We start from the raw sequence: 17,682 nt of genomic DNA, 5'->3' as shown, positions 1-17,682 counted from the left end.
GTGTTAGTCACTCAGTCGTGTCCGACTCTTTGTGACCTCCCATGAGCACACATTTCTCGTGTGTCTGACTGTAGCCCACCAGGCTCCTCTCTCCATGGAATTCTCCAGGCAAGAATACTGGAGTGGGTTGCCATTTCCTAGCATGCATGGATACATAGAAAAGTGCTAAATTCATTGAGATGTCTTGCTTTCTTTAGTTAACAATAACTTTTTGATGTTCTGGTTCTCTATTTTTTGCTTTTGCAAAACTCCTTTGTATCCTGGCTCCTCTTATCTCTTCGGAGCAGTCCCTCAGAGTAATCTGAGACGGTAAAGTCCTCATAAGTCTGCAGAATAGAACATAATTCTCAACTTTCAGGTTGTGCAATTTTTTTCAGTCAGCAGTCTCAACAGATTGAAGGCAGGAGGAGAAGGGAACGACAGAGTAGAAGATGGCTGGATAGCATCACTGACTCAATAGACATGAGTTTGAGCAAACTCTGGGAGATGGTGAAGGGAAGCCTGGCATGCTGCAGTCCATGGGGTCGCAAAGAGTCGTATACGACTTAGTGACTGAACAAGAGCAACAGGTCTCAAAAAAATCCAGGTGTGCTCATACTTGGATAATTTGAGGGAAACTTAAAGTTATGGCTGGCCTGTGGGGAATCTTTGAATAGAGCAGTCCTAGCAGATAGTGCCAGGGGCCTGCTAACTGCCTGAGACCCAGAGGCCAGGGAAGGGAGTGCTTCCTGGGACCCTAGCAGACAGAGGGGACACCTGGAGATGGGCAGTGACCTTCAGTGGTCAAGAGGTACAGACAGCCTTCAGCAACTCAGCATGGAGGGAGTGGGGAATAAACACTTGGATTCATGCTCCCCTCTCCCTCCCTCCCTGCTGGAAGCCAGGTGGCAAAGGAGACACTGATGTCATCCTTGAACGGATTGGCCTCTTGGGGTCCAGCTAACCAATAATCTTAATTCCATCTGCAAAGCACCTAGATTAGAATCTTGGAAATGTTAGAACTCAGCCAACTACAACAAACAACAAAAAATAAGCATTTTGCCAAACTTATGTTACTCACTTTTAAAAAAATTACAGTAATTTTTAGAAAGCAGATTTATTGAGAAACAATTTACATGCCATGCAATTCACCCATGTAAAGTGTACATTCAGTGTTCTTTGGCATATTAGTAATTTTTAAAAATTGTGGTAGACTATATATTGCATAAAATTTGCCATTTTTAAGTGTACAATTCAGTGCCATTAAGTACATTCATAGTGTTCTGTAACCATCACCACTATTTATATTCAAAACTTTTTAATTACCCTAAGCAAAAACTCTGAAACCATAAAGCAATAAGTCCCCATTCCTCCTGCCCCTAGCATCTGGTAGCCTCTAATCTACGTTGTGTCTCGATGAATATGTCTATTAACATAAGTGGAATAATAATATTCATTCCTTTGTGACTGGATTATTTCATTTAGCATGATGACTTCAAGGTTTATCCATGTTGTAGCATATGTAAGAACTGTATATCTTTTTATGGCTTGATATTACTTCATTGTATGTGTACTTTAGATTTTGTTTCTCCTTTCATCTGTGGATGGACTCAGGTTATTTTCATTTTCCGACTTTTGTGAATAATGCTGCTGTAAACAGTGGTGTACTTAAAGCATCTGACTCCCTGCTTTCAAGTTTTTGGGTATATTCCTGCAAGTGGAATTGCTGGGCCATGTGGTAATTCTATATCCAACATTGTAAGGAGCTACAAAATTGACTTCCACGGTGACTGCACTTTACATTCCCAGTGGAAATACACAAGGGTTCCAATTCTCCACATCCTCAGCACTTGCTCCTTTCTGTTTCTGATGGCCGTCCCCCGTCTTAATGGGTATGAAGTGGTGTCTAATTGTGGTTTTGATTGGCATTTCCTTAAAGAACAATAATGTTGACCACCTTTTCATGTGCTAATTATCCATTTGCATATCTTCTTTGAAAAAGTGAAATCACTCAGTCGTGTCCGACTCTTTGTGACCCCATGGACTGTAGCCCACCAGACTCCTCCATCCATGGGATTCTCCAGGCAAGAGTACTGGAGTGGGTTGCCATTTCCGTCTCCAGGGGATCTTCCCGACCCAGGGATTGAACCCGGGTCTCCCGCATTGCAGGTAGATGCTTTACCATCTGAGCCACCAAGGAATCCCTCTTTGAAAAAATGTTTATTCAAACCCTTTGTTCATTTTTTAATTGGGTTGTTTTTGCTATTGTCATTGATGAGTTGTAGTTCTTTATATATTCTGGATATTAACCATTATCAGATAGAGGATTCACATATACTTTCTACTCTTTCATGGGTTGGTTGTCATTTCACTCTCTTGAGAGTATCCTTTGATGCACAAAAGTTTTTAATTTTGATGAAGACCAGTTTTTCTTTAAAAAATTTTTTTTATTGGAGCGTAGTTGGTTTCCAATGTCCTGTCACTTTCTGCTGTATAGCAAAGTGAATCAGTTACATGTATACATGTATCCAGTCTTTTTTTAGACTCTTTTCCCATGTAGGTCATTATAGGGCGTTGAGTAGAGTTCCCTGTGCTATACAGTAGGTGCTAATTAGTTATCCATTTTGTATATAGTAGTGTGTATATGTTTATTCTAATCTTCCAACTTATCCCTCCACCTCCCCCCTGATAATCATAAATTTGTTCTGTGTTTTTTACATCTGTAACTACTTCTGTTCTGGAAATAAGTTCATTTGTACGATTTTTTGAGTGCACATGTAAGTGATATCATATGGTATAGCTCTCTGGTTTACCTCACTCAGCATGACAGTTTCTAGGTTCCCGTGGACCTAGATAATAAATAATGCGGCAAACAGCCTTATTTCATTCATTTTATGGCTACGTAATATTCCAGTGTACCACATCTTCTGTACCCATGCCTCAGGGAACGGACCTTTTGGTTGTTTCCATGTCTTGGCTATTGTTAATAGTGCTGCAGTCAACACTGAGGTGCATGTATCTTTTTGAATTATGGTGTTCTCTGGACATATGCCCAGGGGTGGGTTTGTTGGATCATATGGCAACTTTTTTTTTTTTTTTTTTAAGGAACGTCTACAGTGTTCTCCATAATGGTTGTTCCAAATTATATTCCCACCAACAGTATAGGAGGGCTCCCTTTTCTCCACACCCTCTCCGGCAATTAGTTTGTATCTGACTTTTTCTTTTATTGGTTGTACTTCTGGTGTCATATACAAGGAATTATTGCCAAATTCAATGTCAGGAAGATTTTTCCTCTATGCTGGCCCCCAAACAATTAGCAGCAGAAGTCAGAACCCACAAATCTGATTTTTGGAGAGCAATGCTGGTTCTTATCGCTCAACCTGGTCCTAGGGAACTGCACTAGGAACATGGGCTACTGTCCCCATAGCTGAGTGTCTTGGGGCTGGGGAAAGGGGATGGCTGCCACTATTAAGGGGAAGCTGAAACTTAGCAGTCTCTACATCAAACTCTCTCCTGGGTGCTACAAGCATTCTACTAGACACAAAGTTCTAAAGTAGTTTATTCAGATGGCTCCTATCAGTTCAACCATTGTTTTGATAGAGGGGTGGATTCCTAAAGCTTCCTATTGCACCATCTTCCCTGACATCCCTTTAATGTATCTAGATTTTATGACCAGAATAAAACACTGGTATTAATATTTAGCCCTAATATAAGTTATCCATCAGTAAGTCCACATCAGCAGAATGTATTAATAACTGATTCCATTGGTGGTGCCGTTTTATAGGCAGGCCCTGACGCACCAGATCCCTTCTTTACAATGATTGCCACCTCATTCCTGCCATTTCTGAGCCCCCTTCACTCTGTCCAAGTCAAAGGCCCATTCTCATCCCCCTCAGGGGCCAACATAGGTGGAACTACCCTTTGGGGGCAGTTGAGAACAGACCAGGGGGGTCTCATATCTTCCATGGCCAATGCCAGGAAGATATCTTTGTTCTTTCTGGATATGAAAAGGGCGAGGCGGCAGGGAAACACAGTTCATCTTCAGAACTGAACCAGGAAATGCTATTGCCTGTAGCTAAAATTTTTATAAAAAATGAAAACAATGTTTAAAAGGGTGAAGTCCATGATAGAATTATTTTAAAGTCAATTATCAGCCCCTAAGTTTGCAGACTCACTTGGGGGAAAAAACCATCCCTTATAACACTAGGGGCTAAATAGGTTTTGCAGATTATTAAATGACTGTCTTTCCATTGTGAATCTGCCTCCTGAGATTAAGTATCTTCATTCAAACAAGATAAAAGAAGACTTTTTTTTAACAAAAAAAGTTTATTTTCTGCACTAAAATTTATACAGCTGTAAACTCAAGGAGTTATCCAATACTTGTACAAATCTGGGGAACAGTTAATAAGCACCTTCAATGGTTTCCACAGTTTACAAATTTACCATTTAAAAATATTTTAGAATGAATCTAGCAAAATGAATAAAATAGTTATAAACATTATACAAAAATCATGACAAAAACATTTGATATAGAGGATTGCATATGGAATGATAAATAGAAAAGGAAAGTTAAACTAATTTATGTGGTTGGGCTATATAATAGACTCATGTGTTCCCCAAACCTTGTGATTCTTGGGAATATAGTTGCTTCTCAAAACAAACTTCAGTTATTCAAGGAAAGGCTCTTTCCATTCAGGCTCCTATGTGCTGCAGAAAAGAGGTTTGTGTAGCGGGGAGTTCAGGGTACTGAGGTTTGCAGATTAGAAGAGGGATATCTTCCTTAAGAAGAAAAACAGGGAAATTCTTCCATGTCGTTAAGTGTAGAAGGATCCTCTGGCAAAGAACATACCAATTTTTCTTTGGCATTATATAAAAGCTTTTCTTATTGCTATTGTTAAATCTTCTCCTTTATCCTTCCTCTTGGGTTTTTCATTCCTGCTCTTGATCAATCTCTTTGTGATACTTTTCACTGAGTCCTCTCACTTCCCCTTAACCCGATCTTCACTGACTCAAATTCCTTATCCTTAGCTTTCAATTCAAATTTTCTATTCTTTTAGGACTTTGGGAAGCAGTGATCACCCCTCCAAAAAAAAGTAACACTAGCTATATACGGTCAGGAGATGTTTTCTACACAAGCTCTAGAAACATAAATGTGAAATGTGGTAGTGGTCCTTTTAATTACACCAATGAGCAACAAAGTGTCTGGAGGACTAATATTCAGTTTGGCCTTTCTGGATTGTGTCTTTGGATGAGAATACAGTGAGCAAGGGCCATGGATGGAAGATAAACAAAGGAGCACAGAGCTCATGGTTGATTGTAGAGTGGCTCTCATGGGTGGAGGGCAGATGTGAGGGACTACAGGGGGTCACTGGTACCAGTCCCAGCCTGTATCTCAGATGGGTCTCCATGTGGAGGCTTGACACAGGTGGCAGCAGTGGGGCTGTGCTTCCCCAAGAACCAGATGCTACGATCCAAGTGCTTTGGATAAAGAGGAATACTTTGGTAATCTTTGGTATAATTTAAGGCACATCAATAAAATCCTCATCCTCAAATATCTGACTCTGCACCTTGAATTTCTCTGGACACTCTTGATTTAAGCCTTTGACTACCAACAACTACTGCAGAAATGCCAATAACTTATCTGGGAGAGGCTGCTCAGTATCATCCACCAAATACCCATATATCTTTTGGACAGGGTGAGTTTTGGCCAAAAGGCAGGGCTTGCTCACTTCCTGCCTTGGGCAGGATGCAGGTGATATAGAACTCAGGGGTTAAATGCTAGGAGTATAAAGACGGAAATCAGAGCACCAAGAAAAACTGTGGGAGAGCAAACTCCCTCCTTCACTCACAGCCTTGTTGTGTCCAGCAGCTGAAGGAACGATGGGTGTCTCAAAGTGAGGCTGAGCTCGTAAGGCCACAGGAAGTGGGGCAGCTCAGGCCTGGGGAAGCTCTGCTCACCATGGGGGTATGAAGGCTGGGGCCAGTTTCCAGCACCAGGATGGGGCATATAATCCTCACTCAGGGCTGTATAAGCTAGTCCGAGGGCTGGGATCAGGGAGACTTTCTTTGTGTAGGAGTAGAGGCTTTCGCATTCCAGAAGCTGAGGGCATGTGTTTTGGGGAAGAGTGAGGGCAATGCTGTTGGGGCTCAGGCTAGGTTGGACCTGGGCCTGGTGGCCATTCAGCCACCAGGTCAGACAGTTTTCAGTCTGGACCCTTTCAAGAAGGGTGCTGCTGTGAAATACTTTGGAGAGCACACGAGGAACTCTTCATTTCTGCTCGATACAGTCAACTCCCAGGGTGTTGTCAGGGCAGCGGCAGGTTCTGCTTCCTGGGGTGGCCAGGCAGAGGTGTGTGCAGCCGCCATTGTTCACTGAGCAGTAGTTGTGACCTGGGAAAGGCAGAGGTAAGCTCAGTGGTTCAATCAGGTAAGAGAGTGACCTCCACACTGGCCCGCTCTTTGGTCTCTGGGAGGCCAAGCTTACGGGGGGTCCTGGAGAACAAGGAATTTGTATAGAAAATTTAACTCAGCTTATCTCCTGGCTGTTTCCTCATCATTGAGGATTTGCCAAATGTGCCAAAACCTTGATTCCTGATTTGGGGGATATGCAGATTTACCATCAAAGCTATTAGCAAAGCTCAGGGAAGGTTTTTCAGCTCTGGTCATAACATGGAGTTGGAATTTTAAAGCAGAATGTGCTTTCTATCCAGCTTGGCCGCTTGACTAGCGGGCAGGAGGGAAGTCAGGAAGGAGGCAGCATAGCATAGACTCTGCAGCCAGGCTTCCTAACTTACCCCCATGTCTGCTGCCATGAGCACCAGAAGTGACCGTGTGACTCTGAGCAAGTGGTTTCAGTATCCTCATTTATAAAGTGGGCAAAATAATAGCACCTACCTCAGGGCTTTCTTGAGGATTGAGTGAACCAGTGGATACAAAGCACATAGTGACTTCTAATACATGGGGTGTACCAAGCACACAGGAAGTATCACATCCATGTTTGCGATTATTATTACTATCAATTATTGCTGTTGCTGTCTGGCCAAATGGATGAACTTTTAAAGCAGGAGAGATCCTAACACTGCTTTTCCTCCTTGGGGCCTGAAGACATTATACTTTTAGACCCACTCCAAGAGTCAATACTTTTCCTCACCTTTATCCACTATCCACTTCATTCCCTAGCATTTTCTATTGATTCATCTGGTTTACCTACTAATTAATGAATACCCTTAATGAAATGGACTCTCACCTGCCCTGTGATCAGGGCTAGCAGAGGCCACACAGGGGGCAGCCAGAGTGTGGGCTCTGAGCCCCAGGGGCCAGCCCAGCCCCTGATGACTTAGAGCACAGGGGAGTTACCTTCAGGACACTGAGACAGGGCGGAGGTGATGCCATACAGCCGGGTCTGCTTGTGTGGGTGGAAGGAATCCGTCTCTTTGGAAATGGCGAGATCTACAGCGACCACAGAATTCCTACAGAGTGTCAAAGGATGGAAAGTTAAAACGCATCCAACAGCAGGATTTCCCTGATGGTCCAGTGGATAGGACTCTTCACTTCCAATGCAAGGGGCGTGGTTTGATCCCTGGTGGGTGAACTAAGATTCCCGCATGCTATGCAGTATGACCAAACAAACAAACCCAAACATATACTAACAACAAAAACCACATCTAATGACTTGAACTTTTCTCTACAGGGCAACCTCTTCTGTCGCTTGGAGGATAAAGTGAAAGCATTAGTCTCTCTGTCCTGTCTGACTCTTTGTGACCCCATGGACTGTAGCCCGCCAGGCTCCTCTGTCCATGGGATTCTCCAGGCAAGAACACTGGAATGGGTAGCTATTCCCTTCTCCGGGGGATCTTCCCGACCCTGGGGTTGAACCTGGGTCTCCTGCATTGCAGGTGGATTCTTTACCATCTGAGCCCCCAGGGAAGCCCTTGGGGGATAAACTGGAGGCATAAACGGCTTCCCAGGTGGCTCAGACAGTCGAGAATCTGCCTGCCCATGCAGGAGATGTGGCTTTGATCTCTGGGTTGGGAAGATTCCCTGGAGGAGGAAATGGCAACCCACTCCAGTATTCTTGCCAGGGAAATCCCATGGACAGAGAAGCCTGGTGGGCTACAGTCTATGGGGTGGCAAAGAGTCAGACAAGACTGAGCACAGACAGACACAAAAAACAGATACATTGGCTAGCCAACCCTCCCTCTTCCTGAAGCCTGAATTCTCTGGCTTCTTAAAGAGAGAACAAAGGTCAGCTAGCTCTGCCCTCTGGCTCTAAATTCCAAACTGGGATATCCACTTTCTATACTGATGCTCCTGCCACAGCTGTTTGCTTGGTTTAAGCCTACTTTCCTGTAGGAAAGGTCAAGAAGGAACTTTGGGAATACTGCAGTTTAAAAATTATAATAAAATAGTGGCATGGAGTAGGCATGGTCTCTCCTAGGGAGAGAAGGCACATGCGCAGGACGTCCCCGTTTCTGGACTTGAAGCTGCCCATCCTGGAGCATCCAGATGACACATGGCACCCCCTGCTCCCCGAAGGTCCCTGCCCTCTCCTTTCTCGCCCTCCTCTCTGACAACCAGAGGGTGAGGCAGAGGGGGCATCTCTGGAGGCGGAAGGTCAAGCCAAGAGGCTGCTTGGAAAGGGTGTGGCCTCCAGAGAGGGCAGCAGGGCAGGTCCCCCAGCCCCCGCGCCGCAGCAGCTGACGTACGTCTTCCAGTCTGTGTAGTACAGATTCTTCCCGAAGCTCGTAACCCCAAAAGGGTACTGCAGCCCTTCAAGAACCGTGCGTCTGTTGGGCTGACCAGGCTTCAGGCACTCGGCCCGATGGGTGCCTGTGTGGGGTGAGAACAAGTCGTCCATTGTTCACACAAGAAATGGCCCCTTTGTGTCCAAAACCAAAAGCAAGGAGGGCAAGGGTGAGAGTCAGTGTTACAGGCTCAGACCCGAGAGAACACACGATGTGCTCTTCTAACCTGGGAAGTTGTCTGTTCGTCCTCCCTTGCCCCCCTCATTGGTCAGTCCCACCTCCATCCGGTACCCATACCTGGTTCTGATGGGGAGAAGGGAGCCAGAGCAGAGGAAGAGCACCCCGTTTCACCCACTTCTGGAGCAGCCAAGGGTTTAGTAAGAAGGATGCCATCTTCCAGCTCCTGTTCAAATCCCTCCTGCCTCTCTAGACCAACCTCCCTCCCCGCCCCCATTTTCAGAGCCCTCAGAATTGCTAAGCTGCTCCCACTGGGCTAGCAGCTATGCACAGCCGCGCATCAATGCCTGCATTATGACCAAGTTAAGGCTTGAGTTTCCACTTAACTGTGCATGCCTTACTTCCTGCATCTCCCGTGGTACCTGACAGTGTCTAGAACAAAGGAGGAACTCAACAGAGACTGGATGGATGACTGACATTCTTTCCCAACTGAGCATCCGGCCCACATCAGGGGCACCCCAAATCTGCCCAGGCAGGAGCACACATTGGGGCTGCCTTACTTTATCTTCCTTGGCTTCAAGTCCTGCCTTAGCCCTGCTTGGGGACATGCAGGAGCTACAAAAATGTAAGTCATGAATTGCTTAATAGGTACCAGGATAAGGACAGGCTCTGGGGGTCAGCAAACTTTTTCTTAAAGGGCCAGATAGTAACTATTTTAGGTTGTGCGGGCCAAGAGGTGAAATCAAGGATATTGTACAAGCATTTGTATAAGCTTTTAAAATGTAACATTTAAAAATGTAAAAACCTTTTACAGCTCCCAGGTTATACTGAAACAGGTGTCCAAACCATTTGGCACAAGGCTGTAGTTTGCTGACCCCTGACCTGAAAGATTGAGAATACTCCCTGGACTACATCAAGCTGAGGGAAACAGCTTCAGAGCAAAGATATGCAGCTGATGTTTGTGCAGAAAAAAAGCAATTATCTTATTCCTTATTCCCCACAACAGCTACTCTTGATAGTACAGTGGGTAACAATGATTATTTGGTAAAAAACGAAGCCCTGTTCTGACCCAGGAGCCAGGCCTGGGGCTTTCCGTCACCTGCATCCACCCAGCAGAGCTGGGACGAGTAGGCATCGAAGGTCAGCCCATTGGGCAAGCCCAGGTCATCCTGCACCAGGATCCTCCGGTTTGTGCCATCCATGTAGGAAGTTTCAATTTTGGGGTTATCTCTGTTCCAATCTGTCCAATAAAGATTCCTGGAGGAAAAGGAAGTGAGAGGGGAAGAGAAACAATGAAGATGCATAAGAAAAAGTTCACTTAAAGGCACTTAAAAAGAACCTATGATAGGGAATTCCCTGGCGGTCCAGGGATTAGAACTTCGCATTTCCACTGCAGGGTGCTTGAGTTCAATACCTGACCAGGGAATTAAGATCCTGCAGGTCATGCAGTGTGACCAAGAAATTCAAAAATAAAATAAAAATTAATGGTTATAAAGGATCTGGAGGTGCCAAGACACATTGCCTTTGTAAAGACCCTTCTATTTAGTTTTTCACTTGAATCCTGTTACTAACAACTTCACTTCCCTGAAATATAACTGACATATCTCAATGAAACCGTTTTTAAAAAATAGAGCACCATAACTGACATAAACACATGGGGATTCTCATATGCTGTCAGCACACAGGAAGGCACAGCAGACCGAGAGGATGAAGCCCAGAAGCAATGCTGGTAGAAGAAGTGGTCAAGGCACCTGAAATCAGAGAGGCAGCCAAATGGCCATAGAACAAGAGATATGGCCTCATGTCAAAGCATCAAGGAGACATGGGCCTAGGGTGTAAGACTCAGAGCCTGCAGTGAGGGAAAGAATGTGCTCACAAAACCCCTGGGGAGGGCCTCCAAGGTGTTCATGCTGGGTTGGGCCCCAGGAAGGAGCCCCAGGGGGACATTGATGCTACCTTGATATTCTTCTGCGGTTGATACAACTCAAATATTTGATTAACATTCAATCCAAGTGGAAATATCCAATTTCTGAGCTGTCAACTTACAAAGCTCTTGGTAAAAGATCTGAAAGTGGAACATGGTACTGAGTTCATGATTCCGGTGGATTGTAATAAATGTTCTGGCTTCACCTCAGGTATCTATAAGCCAGCAACTGTGGACTCATTCATCCTAAACTCATTCACTTCAGGAGAGCAATGCTGGAGTTACAGTCAAACTCTGAGAATATGCACAAAGGCAGATGCAAATAGAACAGACACACACAGAGATTTACACAAAGATACCCTTTCACGGGGGCTTCCCTGGCGGCAAGACCCTCTGGAGGAGGGCAACCCACCCCAGTATCCTTGCCTGAAGAATCCCAAGGACAGTGGAGCCTGGCGGGCTATAGTCTACAGGGTCACACAGAGTTGGACACAACTGAAGCAACTTAGCATGCACGCACCCTCTCACGGAATCTGCTGCGATGCCTCTGGGATTCACCAAATCAGTCTCAAACAGCACGCGGCGCTGGGTCCCGTCTAGCTTTGCAACTTCTATCCGATCCAGGTGAGAATCGGTCCAGAAGATGTTGCGCCCAAGGTGGTCAAGAGCAATGCCTTCAGGGCTTCCAAGATCTAGAAGCAAACACCGAACATTGTTGACTTTTTTTTTTTAAATGAGTAAGATGAGGTTTTTCTGATTACTCAGCGCTATTTCATCTAGCATCCAACCCTTGCACTTTGAGAAAACCAATGGGAGTGTTAAATGCTTGTTAAGATAAATAACACTTAGTGAGAAATGTTACACTGCTACTCATTCTGTGTACCATACTGCAAATCCAACCCATAAGGATGTTGAAGCTGTGGCCCTGCCTTCAAGGAGCCCACAGCCAATCATAATTCAGACTGAGTTCCAGGTTCTACGGGAGCATGGAGGAGGGACACTGGACTTAGCCTGGGGACACCAAGGAACACTTCCCGGGGGAGGCAATACCTCATAAGGCTGGCTACTGCAGGAACAACAGGGGTTTCTCAGGCAAAGATCCTGGTAAAAGTTTTCCAGGCAGTGAGACCAGCACACTGATATAAAGGGAGAATGGATATGGCTTGAAGTATACGATGTTATTCTATGTGGCTGGAGACCCCGAGGGTGGAGGGTGGCAGAGATGAAGTTAGCATGCCTGTGTTAACAAGCTTAGAGCTTATCTCTTGTGTAAAGGGGAAGCACAGGAAGACCTAAAGATGAGGAATGGACAGACTTATCTTATTCATCAACAGGGGAAAAAAGGTCATTTCCAAGAAATAATATATGCAAGAAATCACAGCTGTTATTACTTTCATACAAGTGTTAAGAGTACAAAGAAGGGGTATCAGTGTTGCAAATAACACCCCAGAAGTCTTTACTAGGCTCTAAGTAACTGATTTTCAAGCCAGGGGTTGCTGCAGTATAAGCTGATTGCAATGGGAGCCTTTAGCACCCACCAAACCTAACCAGGAGTTCAAGATTGCAATGGTTTCCTGACTATAAATACAATCAAATTAAAAGTTAAAACCCTACCGGGGTTTTACTGGGGTCACCTTGCTGATTATAGAGCTGAAGGCCATTTAGTACGGCTGGAAGTGGAAACAGGAAGGGGAAGAGCCAAGGATAGAGCTACTCTGCCCCAGGGACCTGGTATGAAACCATCCCTGCAGCACTGTGTTCTTTCATCAATAGAGAAGCAGTCCCGACACTCAGCCCCCTCCATGTCAGCTTTCACTAAACTCCTAAGATGATCATGACTAGGAATGATGGAAACATCTAAGCCCCCTTGAAGGACTTCCACCAGAGAAAACTTATTAAGAGTTAGAAACAAGCGTTTCTAATTCTCAACAAGGTCTTTATTATTTCAACCCAAAGCAAAGATTTATAAAGTACAACAAACTGGTTACAAATTGGGAAAGGAGTATGTCAAGAATGTATATTGTCACCCTGTTTATTTACATTATATACACAGTACATCATGCGAAATGTCGGGCTGGATGAAGCACAAGCTGGAATCAAGATTGCAGGGAGAAATAGCAATAACCTAAGATATGCAGATGACGCCACTCTTATGGCAGAAAGTGAAGAACTAAAGAGCCTCTTAATGAAAGTGAAAGAAGAGAGTGAAAAAGCTGGTTTAAAACTCAACACGGAGAAGGCAATGGCACCCCACTCCAGTACTCTTGCCTGGAAAATCCCATGGATGGAAGAGCCTGGTGGGCTGCAGTCCATGGGGTCACTAAGAGTCAGACACGAATGAGCGACTTCACTTTCACTTTTCACTTTCATGCATTGAAGAAGGAAATGGCAACCTACTCCAGTGTTCTTGCCTGGAGAATCCCAGGGACCAGTGAGCCTGGTGGGCTGCCGTCTACAGGGTTGCACAGAGTCGGACATGACTGAAGCAACTTAGCAGCAGCAAAACTCAACATTCAGAAAACGAAGATCATGGCATCCAGTCCCATCACTTCATGGCAAATAGATGGGGAAACAGTGGAAACAGTGAGACTTTATTTTGGGGGGCTCAAAAATCACTGCAGATGGTGACTGCAGCCATGAAATTAAAAGATGCCTGCTCCTTGGAAGAAAAGCTATTATCAACCTAGACAGCATACTAAAAAGCAGAGACATTACTTTGCCAACAAAGGTCTGTCTAGTCAAAGCTATGATTTTTCCAGTAGTCATGTATGGATGTGAGAGTTGGACTATGAAGAAAGCTGAGTGCCAAAGAATTGATGCTTTGGAACTGTGGTGTTGGAGAAGACTCTTGAGAGTCCTTTGGACTGCAAGGAGATCCAACTGGTCCATCCTAAAGGAAATCAGTCCAGAATATTCATTGGAAGGACTGATGCTGAAGCTGAAGCTCTAATACTTGGGTCACCTGATGCAAACAACTGACTCATTTGAAAGACCCTGATGCTGAGAAAGATTGAAGGTGGGAGGAGAAGGGGATGACAGAGGATGAGATGGTTGGATGGCATCACTGACTCAATGGATATGAGTTTGAGTAAGCTCTGGGAGTTGGTGATGGACAGGGAGGCCTGGCGTGCTGCAGTCCATGGGGTCACAAAGAGTTGGACACGACTGAGTGAACCGACTGAAAATATTTCCCACATCCCTGGAGGGAAAGGGATGGTGAAACTGACTTCCAAAGACTCCTTCCGACCTTCAGACAAAATCAGAAGAAATCATTCTGGGGTATATTTGGAATGAGTACATCCTGTCTGAGAGGCATGGGCTATTCAGACATGGTGGGACCAGGGAAGACTGTTTAACGAGAGTATCTTTACAAGTTCCTGGAAGGAACTCCATGCCAATTGTCTCTTTAGAAGTAGTCTGGTCTTGACGTCAAACCCATGAGCAACCAGAACTCCTCCCCCAACCAGAAAAATACTTCTTTATGGGCTAAGGAGCCAAAGGAAAGGCCTGGAAAACCTCATCCTTTCCTGTGAGTCAGGGCAAGATGGGAAAATTGCAGGGCAATATATTCCACACTGATTATATCAAAAGGAAACAGATGATGATACTTATTAAAGATATCTGGTTAGGACTTTAACTCAAGGAAAAACAGAGAAGCCCAGGATTCAGACATTATGAAATTAGGAAGAAAAAGAAAAGATATCCACTGCCATTTTCACTCACTAGGAATGTAAATTTTCATGATGAAAATGTAAGTGGAAGTTTCTTTCTCTTTTTTGAAATTAAAAAGACAATGTATTCCTAGTGATCTTTCTTCTACAAATATCACATTCTGATTTAATTCTGTGTTTTCACAGTGGGCTTTTGTCTGGAATGTTTCTTACTGGTCTTAAAGCTTTCTTGGATCATTATCAGTTCCAAAAACAACAGGAAATAGCAAAGGATGACCTACTCCCCACTTCCTGTGGGTTTTGAAGTCAAATTACAGATAATAGCAACATTTTCAACAGCATTAAGATGCAAAAAGGCATCTTCAAACTTCTATTCATTAGAAACTTCATTCTATTGATTAAAGCAAGTCATGAAAACTAGCAGACATTATTTAAATAGCACATTGGCTTCCAGAAAAGGATTTGAGGGCTGTGTCCATAGTTGACCTGTTTAACTCAACCTCAGCTTAATTCCTGCTATACTATCTCTTATGAAGGAGCCAAGGAAGGAAAAATATACCCCAGAGGCTGTTCCACAGGCACAAGGGCCTTTCTGACATTATCAAAAGTTGTTATGGAGAAGTTAAATTAGAAAACCTACACTTAGCCCTTGGAAGAAAAGCTATGACAAACCTAGACAGCATATTAAAACACAGAGACGTCACTTTGCCGACAAAAGTTCATCTAGTCAAGGCTTTGGTTTTTCCAGTAGTCATGTTCAGATGTGAGAGTTGAACCATAAAGAAGGCTGAGTGCCAAAGAACTGACACTTTTGAACTGTGGTGCTGGAGAAGACTCTTGAGAGTCCTTTGGACTGCAAGGAGATCAAACCAGCCAATCCTAAAGGAAATCAACCTGAATATTCATTGGAAGGACTGATGCTGAAGCTGAAGCTCCAAAACTTTAGCCACTTGATGCTAAAAGCAGACTCATTGGAAAAGACCCTGATGCTGGGAAAGACTGAAGGCAGGAGGAGAAAGGGACGACAAGAGGATGAGATGGTTGGATGGCATCACCAACTCAATGGACATGAATTTGAGTAAACTCCAGGAGATGGTGAGGGACAGGGAGGCCTGGCATGCTGCAGTCCATGGGGTTGCAAAGAGTCAGACACAACTTGGCAATTGAACAACACTCAGCCCCAAGCATCAGTAAAAAGAAATACCAAAGAGGCTCAAATATTTTAAAGATGTATCTTTGCTTTTTCCCCCAAGCCAGGAAGTCCTTAAAGATGTAACTTTGAGTGTTTTGCAGAGAAAACAAGATGATTTTACACAGCACATATCACTGGCATGGCAATGTCTTTTGATTGAAAATATCTGCAAGGCAGCTGGTTAAGTCACAGACTTAGCAATGTGCAATATTTGACCTTTTCAGTAGAGAATTTTTACAGGTCCTTGGACTTTTTGTCATAATGGACTTGAATCTTGATAAAACATATCCACTTAAAATAGTCTTGATTTGTTGAATGTAGGCATTAAAATAATAGAGTCCTTGGCTTTAAATTGGCACCCGTCTCCCAGAATATTGGAAATAAAAGCAAAAATAAACAAATGGGACCTAATGAAAATTAAAAGCTTTTGCACAACAAAGGAAACTATAAGTAAGGTGAAAAGACAGCCCTCAGATTGGGAGAAAATAATAACAAATGAGGAAACAGACAAAGGATTAATCTCAAAAATATACAAGCAACTCCTGAAGCTCAATTCCAGAAAAATAAATGACCCAATCAAAAAATGGGCCAAAGAACTAAACAGACATTTCTCCAAAGAAGACATACAGATGGCTAACAAACACATGAAAAGATGCTCAACATCACTCATCATCAGAGAAATGCAAATCAAAACCACAATGAGGTACCATTACACGCCAGTCAGGATGGCTGCTATCCAAAAGTCTACAAGCAATAAATGCTGGAGAGGGTGTGGAGAAAAGGGAACCCTCTTACACTGTTGGTGGGAATGCAAACTAGTACAGCCACTATGGAAAACAGTGTGGAGATTTCTTAAAAAACTGAAAATAGAACTGCCATATGACCCAGCAATACCACTTCTAGGCATACACACTGAGGAATCCAGATCTGAAAGAGACACGTGCACCCCAATGTTCATTGCAGCACTGTTTATAATAGCCAGGACATGGAAGCAACCCAGATGCCCATCAGCAGATGAATGGATAAGGAAGCTGTGGTACATATACACCATGGAATATTACTCAGCCGTTAAAAAGAATTCATTTGAATCAGTTCTAATGAGATGGATGAAACTGGAGCCCATTATACAGAGTGAAGTAAGCCAGAAAGATAAAGAACATTACAGTATACTAACACATATATACGGAATTTAGATAGATGGTGGTGATAACCCTATATGCAAAACAGAAAAAGAGACACAGAAGTACAGAACAGACTTTTGAACTCTGGGGGAGAATGTGAGGGTGGGATGTTTTGAAAGAACAGCATGTATATTATCTATGGTGAAACGGACCACCAGCCCAGGTGGGATACATGAGTCAGGTGCTCGGGCCTGGTGCACTGGGAGGACCCTGAGGAGTCGGGTGGGGAGGGAGGTGGGAGGGGGGATCGGGATGGGGAATACGTGTAACTATATGGCTGATTCATGTCAATGTATGACAAAACCCACTGAAATGTTGTAAAGTGATTGGCCTCCAACTAATAAAATAATATTAAAAAAAAAAAAAAAAAGAAAAAAAAAAAAAAAAGAAATTGGCACCCGTAAGTTAAGGAATTGAGGTTAAATGTTGAGGGGTAGGCTGTGCCAAACTGTCATGTGGTTTATCATTAACGATGCAACAAAAGCAGAAATGTCTGTAAAAGTTCAGCCTGATATGCTGTACTCCTCTGGCAATCTGAGCAAGGTCCAGTGAGGGTGAGATGGAAGAGAGGAGACCCACCCCACCAAGAGGTTACAGGGTGAGGTAATAACCCTTCAGCTTGAAACTGTCTTGGGAATAGACTCACCTCTCAGGGACAGTATTTGCCAATATGCTTGTGACTCTCCCATCTTTATGATTTTTCTGTTTTTTGCCTAATGGACCACCCCATGGGGCAGACAGTCTGAGAATCAACTCTAGGCTCAGTAGCCAGAGGGAGACGCATATATCCAAGCTGGATGGTTGAGTTTAGCCT

The 17,682-nt window shown here is 43.9% G+C and overlaps 1 protein-coding gene across 1 annotated transcript in view; it reads right to left on the bottom strand.

The window, feature by feature from the left end:
- Positions 1-4,285: 4,285 nt before the first annotated feature.
- Positions 4,286-17,682, bottom strand: part of NID1 (nidogen 1) — a 94,256-nt gene continuing 80,859 nt past the window's right edge. The window contains exons 16-20 of the mRNA XM_065922256.1: positions 11,345-11,516; positions 10,000-10,157; positions 8,685-8,808; positions 7,336-7,448; positions 4,286-6,369 (exon numbers count right to left, since the gene is read on the bottom strand). Coding sequence (XP_065778328.1) covers positions 6,248-6,369; positions 7,336-7,448; positions 8,685-8,808; positions 10,000-10,157; positions 11,345-11,516 — 689 coding nt within the window. The 3' untranslated portion in view covers positions 4,286-6,247. The remainder of the gene's footprint in view (positions 6,370-7,335; positions 7,449-8,684; positions 8,809-9,999; positions 10,158-11,344; positions 11,517-17,682) is intronic.

The sequence above is a fragment of the Muntiacus reevesi genome, chromosome 2, assembly GCF_963930625.1.
Source record: "Muntiacus reevesi chromosome 2, mMunRee1.1, whole genome shotgun sequence".
NCBI lineage: Eukaryota > Metazoa > Chordata > Mammalia > Artiodactyla > Cervidae > Muntiacus > Muntiacus reevesi.
This window is presented reverse-complemented; position numbering and strand designations above follow the sequence as displayed.